Source organism: Carettochelys insculpta, chromosome 1 (assembly GCF_033958435.1).
Source record: "Carettochelys insculpta isolate YL-2023 chromosome 1, ASM3395843v1, whole genome shotgun sequence".
Classification (NCBI taxonomy): Eukaryota; Metazoa; Chordata; order Testudines; family Carettochelyidae; genus Carettochelys; species Carettochelys insculpta.
Genome location: NC_134137.1, coordinates 256611501 through 256634347, shown reverse-complemented (window position 1 = coordinate 256634347; position 22847 = coordinate 256611501). Strand labels below are relative to the sequence as shown.

Below are 22847 nucleotides of genomic sequence, written 5' to 3'. Positions count from 1 at the left end.
TCAGAAGACTAGTTTATAAATAGGAGAAGACTATTCTTGGTTATCCACATACCTGGGAAGTTAGGAGGGCTGTGGGGAGAAAGTCATGGGCAACCCAAATGTATTTTAAAGTATCCTCACTCTAGATTAACCAAGAATATCCAGCACATTGCACTCTGGCTGTCTCCTGTCCTTCATGACATACTCTCTACTCCAGGTACCACCAGAAAAACTGACATAAAGCCCTTCACACCAGCCCTATTCTACTTGGGGTTTCCAACCTACACTGGGATTCAGGCTGCCCTAAAATAAGGTGAATGCCAATGTGGCTAAAAAGTCAGTGGGAACAGAAGCAGAGCAATAGAGAATTGGAGCCATTATCTCTTTTATGTCTGAAATCAAATGTACCATATATTAATAAATTCCTACATGTCCTACAAGTCATATGACAATAATCACATAGTATTAACATTCAACTTGCACTGCTCTCCATTTTCCCATGCATTGTTTTTACTTGTTTTACTGTTTTCCTTTGTGCTGCCTGCAACTTTTTCTAGGCCCTTTTCCTATCCTCAAAGCCACTTGTATGTCCCTGTAACTCCTGTAAACAATTTTGCAATTTGTATTCTAAGCCTTTCATTGTATTCTTCCGGGCTGCATAGAATTACATACAACCACGTCTGCATGTCCTCAGAGCTCCAAATCAGGTTTAACAAGTAAAGAACATATTTAGAGTTCTCAACTCTTCTATTATGTTGCCAGGTCGGTCCCCTGAACTAAATAGTTGCTTAGCTACAGAAATATGATAAGCATCCTCACAGAGCGGGAATTAAGAGCGTGACATTATGTGTCTGAAGCACATTGACTTTACAGTTGTTTAAAAAGTCTTCCTTTGTAAATGCCTTAGTTTGAAGACGTTGTAAGAAAAGACTGTTGATATACCAGAAAATGAGCTAAGAAGATATTCAGAAGCATAGATGGCTAATTGACTTCACTTGGTAGATTGTCATTTTAATTAAATTTTAATAGGAGGGATTTCAAAGCCATAGTTGATAATGTATGGTAAATATGATTCTTTACTTTATCTTTATTCCCCTCCCCCAGTCCTGATAGAAAATGCTGTGACAGAGCTCTCTGCAGCCATCTCCCACCTCATCTCTGTTTTCAGCAGCAGCTTTTACACAGATTTCCAGCCTACAAAAATATTTAGAAGCCCTCCGTGTGCAGCTGTTGACCTAGATCCCCACTTTAGCTTCACTGTTTATGCAGTGCACAACATCCCAGCAGCCTGGCTGAAAAGGTAGGTCGTGCCATTAGTTTCCTTTGGAAAGACTTCTTTCTTTCTCTCGTATGATAGCTAGTAGTTGCACTGCATGGTTGCTGCATGTGAACAAAGATGTTTTGTGTTGCTTTTATGAAAGCATGGGTCAAATTCAGATGTAGTGTAAACAGAGGCAGCTGTATTATTTTCCCTGAAACTGCACCTCTTTATTCGTTAGAGGACCTGGTGGTGGGGGAAAGGGGCAGCTGTCTTGGGGCCCAGTGATACAAAAGGACCCGGGGTCCTGGCCACCACCTCTGCTACTGCAGCAGTAGTGGCAACTTGATCCCTGGGCTGTTTAAATCACTGCCAGAGCACCACACTGCCCACTCCAGGGAGCCCTGATGGATGCCTGCCTTGAGCCACACCCCTTCTGCCTGAGGCCCCACCCCTTTGACCCAAGGACCTACCCTTCTGAGGCATGGAGCAGTCCCCACCCCCTGCCTTACCCAGAGGTGCAGCGAGGCTGTCAGAATAGCTGGTAGGTGGAAGACTCAGGAGGCAACCTAGGTACCTGCAGCAGATAAGTGTGCCAGGACAGGGGCAGAGTGGGAAGCAGCCCTGACAGGTGTGTGTTAGAGAGATATCTGACAAGAGAGAAGGTTGGCGAGAGGGGTGTGCTAGCTGCCCACAGACTGGAATGTGGCAGGGCGCATGTGGGCCCTGCATAATGAATGGTTTCTGGTCCAAGGCCATCTTGCTGAGTCAGTGGAGCTGCACCTGCTTACATCAGGTCTGAATTTGACCTTTACAAGGACACACATTTTTTATTTACAGATGATATTTAAATATGTTTGTAATTGTATAGACCAGAGTATATCGTGTACATTAAGAACCACACAGAAAAACAGAGGGAGACAACTTTAATGAAACAGAAAAATACTAAAAAAACATCTCTGCAACATTATTTATTTGTTCAATAAGTGTCTCTTCAAAGGGCTGGTTTTCCTCCTTCACTGTAAAGTGAACACTTTCCCTTGCCATCCCCAGGTAAGCAAGAGTCAGATGGCTGCAGTTTGGCAGTGTTATTGTTACAAGGAAGGGGACATACTGTTTTCCAGATTTTTATTAATGTTTTTCCTAGGCATCCACTTTCCCTTGAATTTCAGATGGCTAATTAAAACATAATGGGATCATTTGCACTGGAATATTTGCTCAGGAATGTACTGTGTCGCATTTAGTTATAATGAGCAGTTTAATAAAAATATTAGAAAATTTGCATGACTGAAGATAACATACAGAAGCCTAATCACTGTTCTAATTCTGCAGATGGATGCATTGTTCCTAGAGTATTTTATTTTAAGATTTGACCACTAAGATGTGAAATTGCATTTAAACTACAGGCCACTGATCACTTGAGCTTCAGCTCGATACAGACTTCTGAAGCAATGAGAATCATTGTTCTTTCTAAATCTCCCTCTCCAGTCTTTCCAATATTCAGCAGCTAAAATAGTCTTCCTTTCCTACCACTGCAGCTCTGTAACCTACCTTTCTGTGGGACACCCTGCCCCTTTTCCTATTTAAATGTATCATTCTTACTTCTAAGGCACGGCATAATTCTGGCCCTCACGTCTCAGCCCTTGTTTCTGGCTGTTCAGGGTCTTGCACTACTATTCTCATGCTATTCTTCTCATGTTTGTTTCTTCCTTTCTGTGCCTGTCTCACATTTTCCCCTTTTCTGCATCCTCCTTTTCACACTTCCTAATATACCCAGAATATTTCCAATTCTAGGAAAGGACAAACCGCATCTTTGTCCTTCTCCTTAAAACTGACTTCTGCTGTCTGGATTTCTGCCATAGAGTTTCACCTCTGTGCTATTGATTTGTTATTCCCAGACTTACTTTCTTCCCAAAATAGATAATGCACAGAACCTTTCAAGTTACACAACAATAGAATGATACAAAATACTTCGAGTTTATTGCCATCTCTTCCCTCTCTTATTCTCTAACTTTATTGGTGCTTACTACTTTGTATGCCTAATTTAAACCCTGATCCTGCGAAGACTTCATCATGTGCTAAACTTAATGCACTGTAAACAGTTCTATTGACTTAAATTAAACTATTTGCAGCATTTAAAGTGAGGTATCTGTCTTTCCAAGGACACCTTAGAGTTTTAATTCTTTGGGTGGAGACTATATTTATAAAGCATTCTTACAGTATGCTATTGCAATTTAAATAATAAAATCCAGGACTCTCTCTTGTCATGTTTATCTTCTATTTCACAATATTACAATTGCATATATTAATTTCAAGGTAATATATAAATGTCATTATTGTCATGTTAGGACAAGGTATGATTCTTCTTCGAGTGACTGCTCACGTACATTCCAATTTGGGGTGTGCACCAGTACATGCCCAGTTGCCAGAAGCTTTTTGCCCTAGCCAGGAGCCCTAGAGTCAGTGCAGCACCCCCTGGAGTGGCGCCCATATGGCTGCCCATATATGCACTGCCTGGCCCACCCACTACTCAGTTCCTTCTCGCCGTGCTGTTGGTTGCTGGAGCTCCCTCATTGTTGAGCATTCCCTGGTAGCCTTTATTATTTTAATTAGTTGTAAATAGTTTAGATAGTTATCTTTCATAGGTAGATAGCTCTTCTTAGCACCTAGTGAGCAGAGGTGGGTCTTTAACCCCCGTCGGTGCCTTGGCGCCAGGGGATGCCTGGCTCCCCGGGGTTTAAAAACTGTTCAAAATGTGGCAAATGAATGCCCAAAAGTGACCCACATAAGGCATGTTTGAGTTGCCTTGGTGAGGCCCACCTCCGGGAGTGCTGCTCTATTTGCAAGGCCTTCAAGCCTAGGACTTTAAAAGATAGAGCTCAGTGGTTGAAGGTTCTACTAATGGAATCAGCCTTGCACCCGGACATTTCCCCAGCGGGACTCAGAGCACCGCATAGTCAGCGCAGAGTGCTCCAGCACCATCGGTGCCATCGGAAAGTTCCCAGCACTGAGAGCAGGACTCGGCACCTAGCACCTGCTGGCACCATAAGAGCCAGTCCCTAGTGCCTTGCAAAAAGAGAAGACGGGACCAGGGTCGATCCCAAGAAAGAAGGAGGTGAAGGCAAGCTTCAGGGGAGTCCGCCAAATCGCACTGTGGCAGGGGTCATGAAGTGTGGGCATTAAATCCAGTGCAAGGCAGGAGCCCGCACTCTCCCAGACTGCCCTCAATGCCAGAGGCCTTTAGCGCTGCACAAGGCTTCCTGCAAATTACGATGCCGCTACAGACGCCGCACCGGGAGGCTTCATCGCCCCAGTTCCAGGCACCCGGTCAGGCTCTAGGGACCCCGGCATGGTTCCTGATGTCGGTGAGACCCCAGCAAATGGTTGCCTCCCTCAGTGCCACACAGACAGTGCAGAGCTCACAAGAACTGGAAGGAGCTATGGGACCCTCGGTACCACCATGGTCATCAGCGTCAGAGTCCACATCAGAGTTGGACTCGTTTTACTCCAGCTCACCCCAGAGTGGGAGTACGAGGTCATCTCAACGCAATGGACATCGACACCACTTCCGATGCCCCTTAGAGGGGGAGTGTCAAAGGCCCCCCAAGGTGCCCCACAATGGCCCTTCCGGGCCTGTGGGTGATCCACAAGTCACAGGGGTGGGGTGCAGGACTCCTGTTCAGGGCTTCCGGCACTCCTCAGGTGCCAAGATTGGCACTGACTGCTGCTTTGGGGGCCCCACTGAGAAAACAAGCAGAATCGTCAGCACCGCCACCAGCACCGACGATGGCACAAATACCGGTACCGGTACAGTCAGAGGCAACCCAAGCGTGGGCACTGCACGTGCAGACACCGGAGACTGTGATGCAGTGGGCGCTGGCACCAACAGAACCGGTGCCATCCTAGGTGCAGAGTGGCACCATACCAGAGACCTCACTGAGCACGGCACTACAAATCACAGTGTCAGGGACTCAAATGTCAGTGCTGGAACCCACCCCCCACTACACTGGTGGGCTTGGAGGCCATGATGCCCTTGTCCTCATCCTCCCCAAATGAGGCATTAGCTGGATCCTCTGAATCCCCGGTACTGGAAGAAGGAGGAGCATACCAGCAGCTGCTGAGAAGGGTGGCCCAGAGTCTGGGGGTGCACGTGGAAGAGGTCAGGGATGAAATAGACCCTGTTACAAATATCCTGTCAATGTCTAGACCATCCAGCGTGGCACTGCACATTATAAAGACAATTGCCAACACAGCGAAGATAGTGTGGCACATCGTGGCCTCAGCCTTGCCCATGGGTAGGAAAAATGAGCACTGGTATTTTGTCCCAGCCTAGGGAAATGAATGTCTGTTCACCCTTCCTCCCCCTGCCTCCCTTATTGTGGATGCTGTGAACAGTAGGGAGAGGCAGGGGGTCCGGGGCCCTTCCCTAAAAACAAAGAGGCCAAAAGATAAGACCTGTATGGTAGGAAAGTTTATTCTACAGTTGGCCTCCAGTTGAGAATTGCTAACCAGCAAGCCATGGTTAGCAGGTATGCGTACAATATGGCCAGCTACATGGACTGTTTCACTGAGCTGCTCCTGCCAGACACCAAGTCAGAATTTAGGGCCCTGGTGTAGGAGCAGAGACTCATATCCAGAGCAGCACTACAGGACGCCCTAGATGCAGCTGATGCAGGTATAGCCATGAGAAGCGGGGCAGGGCTTCAGGTCTCGGGACTCTCACAGGAGACGCAGCTGTCCATCCAGGACCTCCCTTTTGAGGGCTCCTCCCTATTTTTGGAAAAAACCGACAAGAGGCTTCACAGTATGAAGGACTCACAGACCACCCTACGCTCACTGGGTCTATATACACCGGCAACCCAGAGAAGACATTTTAGCCCCAGGCCCCAATTCAGACAGTTCCACACAACAACACTGGGATGGTAAAAGAAGAAGGGGCCGTCATAATAGAAGATGTCAGGGTCGCCAGACACAAGATCAGAGCCACCAGAAACCCCCACCAGGGTCTAAACACCAGTTTTGATGGGGCAGTCAGGAGTGACACACCGGCCACCCCCACAGCTCCAGCTCAGTATTTATTTTTGTCCTGCCTATCCCCATTCTACCATGCACGGTGCAGCATAACATCAGACCAGGGGTCCTTCGCACAGTAGAAAAGGGATATACTATTCAGTTTTCTTCCTACCCCCCTTCCCACTCTCCTTCCCTGTCCCTCTTCAGGGACTCCTCTCACAAGATGGTTCTCAGGCAGGAGGTAGGGGCCCTCCTACAAAAGGGGGCTATAGAGGAAGTTCCCCAGGAATTCCGGGGACAGGGATTTTATTCCCGTTATTTCCTAATCTCGAAAGCGAAAGAGGAGCTACGCCCAATTTGGACCTGCAAAACCTGAACAAATTTGTGACAAAGATAAAGTTTCGTATGATATCCCTGGGCATAATTATCCCAATGCTGGAACAAGGGGACTGGTCTGCCACTCGATTTACAAGACGTGTATTTCCATATAGCAATTTATCCACCCCATAGGAGGTTACCCCTGTTTGTGCTAGGGAATGACCATTACCAGTTCACAGTCCTTCTGTTCGGCCTCTCCTCAGCCCTGAGAGTCTTTACCAAATGTATATCAGTAGTGGTAGCCTTCTTATGCAGGCAGGGAGTGCACCTGTTCCCCTACCTAGATAACTGGTTGATCAGGGATTGGTCACAGAGACAGGTGATGAGACATGTACAGCTGATACGAGAAACGTTTGACACGTTAGGCCTCCTAGTGAATGAGGAGAAGTCTGTGCTAGCCCCAGCTCAGGTCATGGAGTTTGTGGGCGCCTGACTAGATGCAGAGTAAGCCAGGGCCTTCCTGCCCCACAGCAGGGTCCAAGCCATGGCATCTTGCATCCAAGGCCTGATCAGGTTCCCAACCATAATGTCCAGGGGATGCCTCAGACTGTTGGGCCGCATGGCGGCATGCACATTCGTAGCCCAGCATGCCAGGTTACGAATGTGCCCCTTGCAGATGTGGCTCGCCTCAGTATTCAGACCTGTCAGCGACAGAATCACAGAATCACAGGGCTGGAAGGGACCTCAGGAGGTCATCTAGTCCAGCCCCTTGCTTCAAGCAGGATCAACCTCCACTAAGTCATCCCAGCCAGGAGCTTGTCCAGCCAGGACTTAAAAACCTCAAGGGATGGAGAATCCACCACCTCTCTAGGCAATGCATTCCAATGCTTCACCACCCGCCTGGTGAAGTAGTTTTTCCTAATATCTAACCTACACCTCTCCCTCTTCAACTTCAGACCATTACTCCTTGTTCTGCCATCTGACACCACTGAAAACAGTTTCTCACCCTCCTTTTTAGAGCTCCCCTTCAGGAAGTTGAATGCTGCTACCAAATCACCTCTAAGTCTTGTCTTCTGTAAACTAAATAAGCCCAAATCCCTCAGCCTATCCTCATAGGTCTTGTGCTCCAGACCGTTAATCATTTTTGTTGCCCTTCGCTGAACCAGCTCCAGCAAATCCACATCCTTTTTATACTGGGGGGCCCAAAACTGGACACAATATTCCAGATGTGGCCTCACCAGTGCCGAATAAAGAGGAATAACTACTTCTCTAGATCTGCTCAAAATGCTCCTCCTAATACACCCTAGTATGCCGTTAGCCTTCTTGGCTACAAGGGCACACTGTTTACTCATATCCAGCCTTTCATCCACCATAACCCCTAGGTCCCTTTCCATTGTACTGCTGCTGAGCCAGTCGGTTCCCAGCCTGTAACAATGCTTGGGATTCTACCGCTGCAGGTGCAGGACTCTACACTTCTCTTTATTGAACCGCATCAGATTTCTTTTGGCCCAGTCCTCCAATTTATCCAGGTCTCTCTGGATTATCTCTCTACCCTCCAACGAATCTACCTTTCCCCCTAGTTTTGTGTCATCTACAGACTTGCTGAGGGTGCAATCCTGTCCCTCATCCAGGTCATTAATAAAGAAGTTGAACAACATAGACAAAGATGTTGACAATATAGACAAGTTAGTGACAGTCCCCCCAAGAGTGTTGATGGCATTACACTGGTGGCTAGAAGCTGGGTCGGTCTGCCTGGGAGTGCCCTTCAATCCCCTGCAACCCTCCCTCTCTCTGGTCACAGACGCCTCAGACCTGGGCTGGGGAGCACACCTGGGGGACCAACAGACTCAAGCTCTGTGGAGCAAGACTGACACTCAGCTCCACATAAATGTGCAGGAGCTCAGAGTGGTTTGGCTGGTGTGCAAAGCATCTCAGAGCAAACTGAAGGGGCGGTGTGTCACAGTCAGCACAGACAACACTGCGGCAAGGTACAATATAAACAAACAAGAGGGTGCACGCTCGTTGCCCCTGTGTCTCGAGGCCCTCGTGCTTTGGGACTTCTGCAGATTCTCCTGAGGGCGTTCTACCTATCTGGGGCTCACAACTCCCTAGTGGACCGCCTCAGCAGGTACTTCAGGGACCACAAGTGGTCATTACACACCGAAGTACTAAGTTCAATTTTACAGAGGTGGGGATGTCCACAGGTAGACCTTTTTGCCACTCATCTCAACATGAAGTGCAGGACATTCTGCTCTTACCAGAACCAAAGTCCAGGCTCTGTGGCAGATGCCTTCAGCATTCGTTGGTCAGGTCCATTGCTGTATGCCTTCTCACTGATACCGCTCATCAACTGAACACCGTTGAAAATTTGGTCGGACTGAACATCAGTTACCCTAGTGGCCCCAGCCTGGGCTTGACAACACTGGTACTTGACCCTCTTGGGCTACGTCTACACATGCACGCTACATCGAAATAGCTTATTTCAATGTAACGACATCGAAATAGTCTATGTCAATGAATAACGTCTACATATCCTCCAGGGCTGGCAACGTCAACATTCAACTTCGACGCTGGGCAGCACCACATCGAACTAGGCGCTGCGAGGGAACGTCAACATGCCAAAGTAGCACACATCGAAATAAGGGTGCCAGGAACAGCTGCAGACAGTGTCACAGGGCGGACTCAACAGCAAGCCGCTCCCTTAAAGGGCCCCTCCCAGACACAGTTGCACTAAACAACACAAGATCCACAGAGCCGACAACTGGTTGCAGACCCTGTGCATGCAGCATGGATCCCCAGCTGTGGCAGCAGCAGCCAGAAGCCCTGGGCTAAGGGCTGCTGCGCACGATGACCATAGAGCCCCGCAGGGGCTGGAGAGAGAGCGTCTCTCAACCCCTCAGCTGATGGCTGCCATGGTGGACCCCACTATTTCGATGTTGCGGGACGCAGATTGTCTACACGTGCCCTACTTTGACGTTGAATGTCGAAGTAGGGCGCTATTCCCATCCCCTCATGGGGTTAGCGACTTCAACGTCTTGCCACCTAACGTCGATTTCAACTTCGAAATAGCGACCAACACGTGTAGCTGTGACGGGCGCTATTTCGAAGTTGGCGCCGCTACTTCGAAGTAGCATGCACGTGTAGACGCGGCCTTGGAGATGTCCACTCACGCCCTGGAGGTGCTTCCGCTGTGCCCAGACCTGCTGACACAGAAGAAGGGGAGACAGCAGCACCCCAGTCTCCAGGCGCTGCATCTCACAGCATGGAGGCTCCATGGCTGAGACCGGTCGAGTTGGCCTGCTCCAGACCTGTCAGGGAGGTATTGTTGAACATCTGGAAAACCTCTACAAGGGTAACATATGTAGCCAAATGGAAAAGGTTTACCATATGGGCCACTCAAAAGGGGTTGTCCCAGGGAGAGGCCCCAATACCACGTGTCCTACACTACTTGCTGGCCCTAAGCCAGACAGAGCTGTCACTATCCTCCCTGAAAGTACACTTGGCAGCCATTTTGGAGTTTCACCCAGCGGCTGGGAGGTCATCAGTCTTCTCAGACCTGGTGGTGAAAAGGTTCATGAAGGGAATGGAAAGAGTCAAACCAGAAGTTCGAGCCCCACTGCCAACATGGGACCGCAATCTGGTTTTGTCTAAGCTTATGGCTCCCCCGTTTGAACCTCTCTCCTCCTGTTCTATATTGTTCCTTACCTACAAGGTGGCATTCCTGGTGGCCATTACCTCAGTCAGAAGGGTGTCAGAGCTCAGGGCCCTGATGGTGGACCGACTTTATACGGTGTTCCACAAAGACAAGGTCAGGCTGAGACCCCACCCGGCATTTCTGCCTAAGGTGGTCTCCCCTTTCCATATTAACCAAGACATCACCTTACTGGTGTTTTACCCAAAGCCCCATGCTTCCCCTAAGGAGCAGAATTTACATGCTTTGGATGTCTGGAGGGCACTGGCCTTCTATATGGACAGGACCAAACCCTTCCAGAAGTCACAGCAGTTGTTTGTTGCAGTGGCAGACAGCATGAAGGGGCACCCAGTCTCCTCTCAGTGGATCTCCTCCTGGACAGTGGCCTGTATCAGAGAGTGCTACAAGCTGGTGGGGGTTCCCCTTCCCCCAACAAGGGCTCGCTGCACTAGGGCACAGGCATCCTCTGCAGCATTCTTGGCCAAGGTCCCTATCCAGGACATCTGCAGGGTGGCCACTTGGTCCTCCATTCACATGTTCACAGCATTCATGGGAAGACGCTGCAGTGGGCATAGCTGTTCTGCACTCCTTTCGGGGCTCCAACCCCACCTCCTAGGCATTGGCTTGCATTCACCCAAATTGGAATGCAATTGAGCAATCACTTAAAGGAGAAAAGACGGTTACCTGTTCCGTAACTGGTGTTCTTCAAGATGTGTTGCTCATGTCCATTCCAGAACCCTCCCGCCTTCCCCACCATCAGACTAGCTGGCAAGAAGGAGTGGCAGAGTGGGCCGGCCTGTGCATATATGGGTCACCATATGGGCACGTCTCCAGAGGGTGCCACACCAACCCTAGGGCTACTGGCTTAGGGCAAAAAGCTTTTGGCAACTGGGCAAGCAACCAGCTCACACCCAAATTGGAATGGTCATGAGCAACACATTTCGAAGAACACCAGTTACAGAACAGGTAACCGTCTTTTCCTATTAGTTATAATTAGGTATTACAGCCTTTTTTCATGAAGTTCACTCCGCTGATCCCTTGTCTTTGCCCCCCCCCCCCGCCACCTCTACCGCAGTGCAGCTAAACAGAAACATATATAATAGAATAATTAATATTCGGACACTTATAAAGAAAGCAAAAATAGGAACATCAAGTTACCTAACCCCTTCAGATTTGTTGTTCAAATCTGACACCTTAGCTCTATGCTATGCCTACAGTTCTTCAGAATTAGACTGGAAGAAGAGGATGTTTTGCAAGAAAGTGGAAAGCTTTCAAGAAGAGTCGATATTCTAGTATTTCACAATTTGGGGCTGATACTGTGTACGCTCTCAGCGACGTTGAATCTGAAACCAAACCACACCCTGAAACAGTTTTGAACCCTAAAGTTCAACTATAATCTAAGCCTAAGCAGATGTGTGTCCAACACTGTCACTGACTTTCTTAATAAAACAAAGCATCAGAAAAGCAGCACTTTATAGACTCACAAAATTATTTATTGGGTGATGAGATTTCATGGGGCAAGCCCACTTCTTCAGATCAATTTCATTTCCAAATAATATTTCTTTTCTTAATAATAAATACACATGCAGTAGTCACTACACATCTCTGTAAGCACTATCGTCTCCTTAGAGATGTGGAATGTGGCACAAGGAGGTTTACTGTTGCCCAATGTTATATCGTGGATACCCAATCCTTTCCACTTTGAAGTCAGTGGTGATATCATTAATTAAAGCAATAAAGAATCTGACTTGGTCAGAAACATAGCTGGGATCAGACTGAATCCTGACTAACGATTCTCTACTCTAACAATAACGGAATAATATTCTTTTATTAAAACACTAGCATCATTCTTATTAGTTCGCTTCTATCTACATGAATGAACCTTTCAGCATTCTGAATAGCTAACCACAAATTTCAGCTATAAAATATGCTAAATTATAATTAATCGTCTACATTTCTTTTTCTTTGTAGCTACAAAGTTTTCTCTTTTTCCTGTTCTTTAACTTATGCTGGGAAGAAAATCTATCAAATGAAGAACTCCAAAAATATACCAGTGAAAAAGTCTTTTTTTTTCTTGGCAAACTGGAATGAAAAGTAAGTTTTAATCTTCATTTGAATGTTGCTAATCTGCCTCATTTTACGTGACCATTCTTAAATTCTAAAAAATGGAAATGGTAAAGGTGTCTTTCAGAGATTATGCTGCTGCTTTCACGGGTAGCAATAATGTTCTAAATACAGCAGTATGGTAGCACAATGCTAAGTGTAATGGAGAAAAATTGATTCCTGGACATATTCTGTAATCTGTCATTATCTTACATTTAGGGGACAAGTTGTGGGCCCTCTGTGCATGGCTATTCCCTGGTATGTAAATAGAATCTCAAGAATTCTAGGGATCAGTAAGTGAAATGCACTTCTTTGTGTATAAAGAGAACCATTAAAAAGCCAGCAGTTACCTCACAATGGCTGTGTCTGCATGAGCAAGTTCTTTCAAAAAATCCAGACCTTTTTCAAAAGAACATGCGGAGCGTCTACACACAAAATGAAGTCTTTTGATCTGAAATCGAAAGAACACAGCTCTTCTTCCAGAAGGCCTCTTCCATTCCGGGATCAGGAAGAGCTCCATCTTTCGAAAGCTTCTTTGAAGAAAAAGTGTGTAGATGCTTCTCAAGCCTTTTTTTTTTTTTTCCCTGAAAGAGTGGTCTTCATAGAGCCAGATTTTTTTGATCCCTACCCTCTTTTTCTGGGAGAGCGGGGCTGTATGGAAAGAGCAGCTTATTTTTTGGAGCCACTTTTTTGTATGTGGAAGTGCTCTTTTGAAAGAAGTTTTTTTGGATGGGATCTTCTGGAAGAACGTCTTTCGAAAGATCGCTGTAGTGTAGACATAGCCTATTCTATGCAAGAGAATGTGGTTTGATAAAGTTAAGTCCTAGTTTCTCCCTTCCCTCATGGAGATGCTCAGATGAAAGTAATGAAGCCAATCAGGCTTCCTAGCAGAAAACCACAAACCCCTGAGAAGTAGCAGTTTTGAAAGTCGGAAGAGGAAGTCATGTGGAGCAAAGTGGATTCCATACTCAATTACTATAAGGTTGAGATGCTAACCCAGAGTCGGATTTTCTTTGTTTCTCTCACATCATGCCCTGTTGTTGCTGTAACTGTACTAATGGATAACAAAATTTCCAGTTAGAGTATTGGCAGCCTGCCCAGCTTACATTCTGTATTTTATATCTGCTAAACTTTTCAGGAGTTTATGTCCTGTTATCACTTGTTCAAAACAATGATTGAGACATTACAATATAGTGAATGTTGGTAAATGTTAATTTTTTTCAGTGGTGACCACTGAAGTTCTTCTTTACTCAAAAATTTGGTTTGCAGTCATCTGTCATAAGGTCAAGTAAGTGCCCGCAACTTGTCCCCTAAATGTAAGAAAATGACAGATTACAGAATGACTTTTTTCTTTTGCTTGATTTTTGATGTTGAATATTAATTGTCATTCAGGGCTAAAGGAGAGAAGTCCAATGCTTTCTATGGGACTCTGTACAAATAGTGGTTTATATGGCCAATTGTTCTCTTTACAGTGTACAATTTTTTCTTTATTTATTTTCAATGGCTGTCACCGTGTGAATGCCATTTTCTTTGTCAGATCATTGCTTAATTGGAATGATTTGTTGATGTAAGTTCAGGTATACAAATCAGATGTAGCTGAAGGAGAAAGAACAAAATAAGGGCCTTATTTATTAAAATAAAGCTGATTCTGATTTGATTTGTCATCTGCCAGAGATTTCTGATAAGCAGCAGTTCAGTTTCAGTCAGTTCAAAAAAGTAATGAGGAAAGCACTTCTTGGGAAGCAAGAGGTGAATATGTCTCTTGTGGGTATTCTTGACTGCTTAAAAAGTGGTCATCTTTCTAATATGCATCCCAGAACAATCTGTATTTACAGTAAAAGACTTTTATTCCAGACATTAGAGACCTATCTGATGTAGTAAGAAACTTCTCAGCAAAAAACAAACCAAACATCTACTTGTGGTTCCACCTGAACATAGAAATCAGGAAAACATAATTCTTTTGCTGGCTATCCAGCTGAAAAGCAGTATTAAGTGGCTACAGTGCCACTCACTGAGGTCCTCAAAAAAAAAAAGACATGTCTATGCATGTGTGGTAGTTTGAGAACTGTCTTAAAATTATGAGCTATCGCTTTAAATTCCCATAGGGTCCCCTGGTGCTGCTTGCACATAAGCAAGTTCTGTAGGGAAGTATGTAATCTGGGTCTTTCAGGGTGCACAGCAATAGACTGACTCCGGTGGTACGTCTACCCAGCAAAGAAAACTCTGTGGTTGGCCCATGCCGGCTGACTCAGATTCACAAAGCTCTGGTTGTGGGTCTGTTGCATTGCTGTTTAGACCTCTGGATTTGGGCTGGAACTCATGCTGTAGTACCCTGCAATGTGGGATTATCCCAGACCTCCATCTCCAGTCTGAGCCTGGAAGTCTACCCAGCAATAAAACAATGTTGCAGCCCAGGTCCTGCAAGCCTCAGTCAGCTAGCATGAGCCAGCCACAGATTGCTCTTTGCTGGGTAGACTGCTTCTTCGAGCAGGGTTGGGCAGTAAGTAGCCCATGGGCTGGAAGCAGTTCATCAGTTCTAGAACCTGGTAGACTGCTGGACACTTTGTTTCCCTGAGCATCTGCAAGTATGGCCGCTTGCAGCTCCCCTGACATGGGGTTTGCCATTTCCAGCCAGTGGGAGTTGCAGGAAGTGGTACCCCCATCTCCCAGTGGCTCAAAACATCAAACCACAGCCAACAGGAGATGTGAGCAGACACAAGTAAATAAAATGTCCAGTGGCTCATCAGGGGCTAACGCTGACTAACCACATCCAGCCTGTGAGCTGCTTGCTGCCCACCACTGCTTTGGACTCATTCTATATAGACCCAGCCTAGGGTAAAGTGTGTGAGATGTGCCATTGGGAGCAGCCTGCTTACTCTTGCTTTTGCACTCCTTCTTTCTTGGATTTTGATGTTTCTATTTCAAAATTCTGGATTTTTAGAAATAAGGTAGTGTTATGTTGCAGCCTGCCTGACAGATGAAAACATAGAATTTTCTAATTATTCTAATTTTCCCCTTCAAGTCAGTGGAGTCTTCTGTGTGCAGATATATTGAACAACTGCAACATAGAACTGCAGGAAGCTCACTAGTCCATTTGCAAGGGTTACTTTTTAGGCATTTTAGTTTGATTTCCACAGATTCCTTCAGAGTTTCATGTGCAAATACCAAACCTCAAAATCAAAACTTGTCCCAAATTTCAAGGAGTTTCAAAGCTATGCAGAACTTTTTTGGTATTCTTTCACCTTTTATTAATTATTTTATTTGTAGCCCCTAGGAGCTGTAATCAGGGGCTGGTATGCTAAATGCTGTGCCAAGAGTGTAAAAAGACAGTTCCTACCCCAAAGAGATTATAATCTAAGGAAATTAAATTGGCCCAGTTTATTTTAAAATTCAGCCCAAGGAGGGTAGGCTGAGTTAGCTGATATTCACAAATTCAGAGTTTCCAAAAACTCAAATCTTGATATCTACGGATCTGAGCTTGTATCTAGATCTGAATTTTGCAGGTGACTGTTATGGTGTTAATGGATCAGAATATAAATTTAACAGACGTAACATTCCTGAATACTGAACTGTTAGAAATCCAGCCCCCAATTTTACATCTTCAGTCCAAATTTATAGTCCTGGATCCACTAACATATTACTTATTTGGCAACGTGGATTTCAAAGCAGAAGTTCCTGTAAACCAAACTTTTTTTAAGGACGGTAGGAATTTATAAATTCTGGTTTCAATTCTGAATTTAGCCCAGCACTCTATGATAAAATGGTGTGTTTAAATATAAAAACAGGGTGTCTGTACAGCTCTTAGCCAAATGGGCCTCAGTAGACTATCTGAATATAACAATAATAAACAGAAATATCAAGTCACTATTAGAGTAAGCTGCTTTAATTTCCCTTGTGATGTTTTCTAAATGAGAAGCAACATGATTTGATTTTTTTAATTTAATTTATTTTACAAGTGAAATACACACAGCACAATGGTATCTAATAAGAAGGAGCAATATCTATTGCTATTTTTTGTTACTGTTACTCTCCAGCTCAGGGAGATTGTGCAGTTAACGTCAAGTGTGGCGGGATAATCAAGTTGTGTACTGCATTTAGAAATTAAAAGTTGAACTAAAATAATAACCAAAGAGCAAAATGATTGGAACAGAGAAACAAATGGAGGGGAGCAGATCTGGAGCCATATTAATGCTCAGTGTGACATGTGTTCTGCTCAGGTAGCAGGTTCCAGTGTGTGATGTTGTCAGGGAAAGGGCGTCCAGGTGCTCATGCTATTTTAACATTAGCTGGTGCCAGAATATGTATGTGGGATCCTATCAGAATCACAGGTATGGGAAACACATCACGGGATGTGAAATCTGGTCTTGCTTTGTGATAACTGTCTGTTGTGTGCTTTTACCCTGTCCTATACTGATTTCACAGTGGAGACCAGTCTTTCTCAAACTGAGGGTCCTGAACCAGAAAGCCGTTGCAGAGAGGGCACAAGGTTATTTTAAGGGAGTCATTGTAGTGCCTCCCTTACTTCTGTGCTGCCTTAAGAGCTGAGCGACTGGAGAGCAGCGGCTGTTGGGTGGGCACCCAGCTCCACCAACAGCAGCACAGGCATAAGATTGGCAAAGCCACACCAGGCCACCCTTCTTCATTCCTGCTCTCAGAGCTGCCCACCTGGAGAGTGGTTGCTACTGACTGAAGCTCCAGATCTTCAGGCAGCAGAGCAGAAATAAGGATGGCAGTACCACACCAAGCTATCCTCACTTCCATGATGCTTCTGGCAGTGGCTTAGTTTAGCTCCTGGCCAGCAGCTGCCACTCTCCAGCTACCCAGCTCTTAAGATAACACCTTAACCAGCAGCAGTACAATAGTAAGGAAAGCTATACCACAATCCTTGCTACAATAACTACAATTACAGCACTAGGAAATTTCTGATTTAAATAACTAAAAGTGTAACAGTTATGATTTTTAAAATTCTACATCCATGGAATTGACCGAAATGGACCATTAATTTGGTAGGGCCCTATAAATGCCCTTTGCTCTCACCCAGGGATACATACATCCCTGGGGGTATGCAAAGGGTTTCTGGAGGCGTATCAGCTCACAGATATTTGCCTAGTTTTAAAACAAGCTACCATAAAAAGCACTAGCTAAGCCAGTACAAATTAAAATTTGAAACAATGACTTATTTATACTGCTCAATATACTTAACGCTAAAATATAAGTACCATATTTACACTCGAATTGATTCAGTTTATACTTATATAGTAGAAGTGTGAAAGTCAGCAACTTTTCAGTACCAGTGTGCTGTGACACTTCTGTGTTTTTATATCTGATTTTGTCAGCAAATAGTTTTTAAATGAGGTGAAAATTGGGGGGCACTCAAGAAAAATTAGACTCTTGCAAGATACAAAGTAGTCTGCAAAGGTTGAAAGCCACCAGTATGTATGAACTCAAGCCAGAGTGAATTAAGCCATGTAATTTCCTTCTGAAGTATTATTTCAGTTTTACTGGCAAGTCACCACATGTAGATTCGTCTTATAAAAAAAACACAAAGAAAGTCTGTGGCAGAGTCTATAATATAGTGAAATTGTCCTGATTCTTAGTCTTGTGCAGTCACTTCGGAAGTGTCTTTTCACTCAGTCTAAGATGGTTTGGACTCAATCACGAGATTGAGGGGTACAGGAGTCAATTGTCAACACCTGATAGTTTGATTTTGAGTGTCCCCACTAGGCACACAAAATCAAACCCTGGAAGATCAACCCTGACTAGGTCGATCTTTTGGGTTATGAGTACATACCCAAAGTCTACTCACCCTTGTGCAGCCATTCCCAGATCCCCTTTAGCTCCCATTCACATTTTCTCTCCCTCCATTGGGTCCCCATCCATTAGACTTCTTGTCCTTTTCCTTCCGCATGATCTGCCTTTGACTCAGATGGCTTATTTCTCCATGTTGCCTGAGTGCCAACCAGATGGCCACAGGGAGCACAAAGAACACAGTGGGAGCAGCCAATACAGGGAAAGTCATTGCGGGTCTTTGTAGCCCTGGGCTGGGCTTGGGCCATGATTCTGCAGCTTTATAATGTGAATGGAACACATTCAGGTCAGGGTCTAAAGCCTTGAATTGTTAATTCTCCATAGGGTCTTGTGATCTGCTTGCACTGTTTATCTGTTTCATGGTGATTTACGTATCTGAACAAGATGCAATCTACTCCTAGCTAATCTGAATTGAAAGTTATGTCAAGGATTTCATTTCCTCCAAGGTCTAAAATAAGGTTTTGTGTTTGCCCTCTACCTTCTAAAGCTTGAGCTACAACCTCAATAATCGGAGTTGAACTCCTTTTTCAAACCACTAGCAGTTAAAGTTTGCAACATATCACAGTTACAGGGCAAGCTGTGAGCCTCTAACAGTTCCTCTCAGGTGATACCTTTGCATCCTTCATGTCTCTCAAGAGTAGAGCCCTTCTGTTAAACCATTCTTTTACTGGATCCCTCACTTGTAACCCTCCCGACTTTCCTAACTGTATGGTACTACAAGAAGCTTTTCTCTAGGAGCCTGTGACAAGCAGTTAACTGAAGGGACTCAAAACATCTTCTTCAAAACAAATGTATTGTTTAGGCACACGAAGATACATTGCAGTTAGATAAAAGAGCTAAAGCAACAGGTGTCTTACATGCTTTGGTCTTCACAAAACCAAAAAAGTAGTCCTGTGGCACTAACTAACAAAATAATTTATTAAGTGATGAGCTTTTGTGGAACACACCCACTTCTTCAGATCTGGAAAATTAAAGCTTATAATTTCCCTGGCAGCTGGGGGAAGCCTCGCTAACACAGACTTATGCCATAAGGCCTATGTATCCGTTTCTCTGCGTGTCCCCTCAATGAGTGGCTGATCACTGAATTCCCTCTCCAGAGATGCAGTTTTTAACAGTTCAGTGTCCCATTGATCTTAGACCCTTAGCCTTGGCAAACCAACTGTATAATTTGCATAGAAATAGCATTGTCCTAATTAATAGTCCACTCATTGTTCTCTTAACACCCTGGATGTTGGGTACGTGGAGGTGATTTTTCTCTGGCAGTAGTTTTATTTCCTGTTTGTTGTTCCTAACAGTCCTTTTTTATTTAATCAAGATAAGCAGACAGAATAATATGAAGCAGATAAAATCAGGTACACAGATCATATATAAGTAACACAGTTATGTCCCATGTCCTGTATGCAGCCTATATCACTGGAAATTTTAACAATAAGGTCTTTAAGCTAAGCAATAAGGTCTTGGATTTGATCTGTAGCATCAGTCACATGATAATCTAGCCAGCCTTAAAGTCTGCATTTGATATAGCTTTCTTACATTCCTGCTTTCAGTAGAGTTGTGTATTTTATCATGACAAAGTCCAAGTGAAGCCTCCAGCAAAAGAGAAGTCGAGAATCTGTATCTTGTAATATGAGGGTTATTTTTTTCCACCTGGTTACAAGACTGAAGAAGCCTCCTGGCATCTGTGAAGATGTTTTCCTCGTTTAATCTTTTATGTCCTTTATAATAAAGTGCAGAGAGCACACCATCAGGGACGTCATGATGCCTCTCTGCCTCATGGGCAACAAAGCCTACCCACTCAAGCCCTGGTTGATGCGACCATACATGGGCCACCTCACACCCTCCCAGGAGCTGTTTAATGCCCACCTCACACAAGCCCGGTGTCCCATCGAGTTCGCTTTCGGCTGTTTAAAGGCACGGTTCAGGTGTCTTCTCATGCGCCTCAGTGTGGGGGTGGAGAACATCCTGCAGGTCATGGCTGCCTGCTGCGCTCTCCACAACCTCGAGGCACGTGAGGGGACCCTGCCCCAGGGCTGGATGGCAGAGCCGGCCCCCTGCTACCAGCAGCCCGCTGGGGCCCCCAACAGGCAGCTCGACCATGACGGGCTCTGGATCCAGGAGGCACTTCAGGAGCCATTCAGCCAAGGGAACTACTAACCCCTGCACCCGTCCCCACAGGCTCCCCCTACACACACACCCATGCGCACATCCCACACCCCCCAACAGTAATCAGGGACACAGGGGGTGCAAAATGTAAACATGTATTTAACCCTCAATTTTTCACAACAGTGACCATGTAGATAGTAAATAGGGAATTATAAAAATAATAACTAAAATCTCATACAGAGCAAAATATATACATGGGGGTGAGGGGGCAGGGGCACTTAAATTTGGACGGGAACTAGGGCAGGAATGGTGGGGGCCCTAATCAAGGCATGGGGTGGAAAGATGCGAGCCCCAGTGCCCGCGGGTGCCTCTCCCACCCTGGGTGCGCAGTCCTCTGCGGAGCACTGATGGCGCTGGAAGTACCGGCAGGTAGGGCTGGTCAGCACCTGGCCTGGCCTCAGTGGAGGGGCTGGAGAGGGCGGGTCGTGGCTCAGGGGACACTGCAAGGGGCCCACTGTGGCCACAAGCCATGCTGCGAGGTCCCTCAGAGCAGCGTCAGGCAGGCCCAGGGGCAGTAGGGTGGCCAGGGCCTCAGGGTCATGGGCTATGGGGATGGGAGCAGCTGTGGGGCCAGCAGGGGAGCCAGCTTGGGGGCGGGTGTTTGGGGGCAGCGGGGGAGACTGTGAGGGGCCTCGGGGGGCAGCAAGGGAGGGCTGGGTGCTGGCCCAGTAGGGCCCCGCACACAGTGTGGAGCATCCCCACCACCTCCACCCATATGTCCCTCCTCCATTGCAGCTCGGCCTTGTTGAGGGCCAGCCACCTTTTGGCCAGGGTGTTCTGGTGATGGAGGGCCATGGTGTAGGCTGCGACCTCATCCTTGTGACAGATGCACCTGGTCCTGCACACCCGGGGCCACCGCGCCACGGGGACTGGTCCAGGCCCAGCTGGTGGGCTGCTGGGTCCTCCAGCCTGGACGGGGGTGGCAGGCCCCAGGCTCCTCGTCCGGCTGCCCCGGCCCTCGGATGGTGCTGCTGTTAAGAGAAGGAGGGTGGGGGTGGGGGGGGGAGTCAGTGCCACATCTGGGACGTGGGTGGCATGGCCCCAGTCTCCCCAGCAAGTTACCCTCTCCACTGACTGACAAGATTGGCATGTGCCAGGGGAGGCCACTGTGCAGGCCTGTGTGAACTTGCTGTGGCAGCCCCTGGAGTATAAGGCCGGGGGCCGGGGCACTGTCCATGGTGGCCCAACCTAGCAACAGGCTTGTGGGCTGGGGGCGGGGGGGGCTCAGCCGTGGGGGAGGGGCGGTCTGAATGCAGCTATGCGTCAGGTGCTCCATGGGGGAGGGAGCCAGGTGCTGCCCGCAGGCATGGGTGCACCCTGGGGCCCAAGTGTCCCCCTTCCCCTACTGTGGTTTGCCACGGTGCACACTTACCCAAGGTGGCCTCGTATATTGTGGGTGATGCCCAACTGGAGGGGGCCTGGCTGCTGGCAGTGGAGGGCACCACAATGACAAGGGACCCATATGTGAACTCACCATCAGATGGGACATCCACAATGGTGGGTCCCTCCTCCTCCTCCTCTGGTGCGGCAGGGGGCTCAGATGCATCTGTTTCCATGGTGGCATGGTATGGAGAGGTGTCATCTGCAGCCAGGAGCTCCCAGTAGAAGGGGCGGCTAGCAAGGGCATGACCAGATCTGTGGGCACTGTCCTGGGCCGACATGTAATCCTGCCACAGTTCCTTCACCTTACACCGCACTTGCTCTGGTGTCCGGGAGGGGTGGCCATGGGCAGCCAAGCCCTGGGAGAGGTGGGCCAAAGCTGGGGCATTCCTCCGGTGCCTGCTGGTGTCCCGGAGTACCTCCTCATCGCGCCAGAGCCCCAGGAGGTCCTGGAGGTCTGACTCAGTCCAGGAGGGGGTCCTCCATTTTGGGGCCTGGTCAGGGTCTTGGCTGCCCTTGTCTGAGTTCCTGGGGCTCCATTGAGCAGTGCGGGGTGCTGGCCGTCTCTACGGGTTGGGGCTTGCTGGGCACTGCGGGGCCTCGGAGATGTGTGGCAGGCAGCCCTGCATATGCTGCTTGTCTCACACTCTCAAGCATCCTGCCACAGGGTCTCTGGGTCCTTGCAGCTTTAAAAGCTGCAGGACCCGGACACCTGCTGCGGTCTCCTAGAGCGGCCCCCGTCTCCAGCAGGCCACTGCCATGGAGGACCACTTCTTTCAGAAGAAGTGTTCCGGGAACATCTATACATGCCTTTTTCCAGAAGATTCTTCCGGAAGAAGGCCCTCTTCCTGATTCTGCAGTGTAGTACAAAATCCGGAAGAGGGAGCGCCTTCTTCCAGATCTCTTCCAGAAGAGCACCTTACCTGTGTAGATGCTCCTTAGATCTTCTGGAAGAAGGTGCCGTTCTTTTGGAAGATCTTGCTTGTCTAGAAACAGCCTAAATGTTTGGGGTTGATCATTAGCAATTTCAAAACCAGGGCCAGACTCAGCAGAGATCTGGAGATCTTAGTAGAAGTCATCTTCTTCTCTAAGTTATTCCATTATGCTTTCAGAGAAACTCCTCTAAAATCAGTT

General features: G+C 46.9%; 1 protein-coding gene across 1 annotated transcript in view; it reads left to right on the top strand.

The window, feature by feature from the left end:
* Positions 1-22847, top strand: part of PIK3C2G (phosphatidylinositol-4-phosphate 3-kinase catalytic subunit type 2 gamma) — a 344110-nt gene that overhangs the window by 93112 nt on the left and 228151 nt on the right. The window contains exons 10-11 of the mRNA XM_074983736.1: positions 1084-1279; positions 12231-12353. Coding sequence (XP_074839837.1) covers positions 1084-1279; positions 12231-12353 — 319 coding nt within the window. The remainder of the gene's footprint in view (positions 1-1083; positions 1280-12230; positions 12354-22847) is intronic.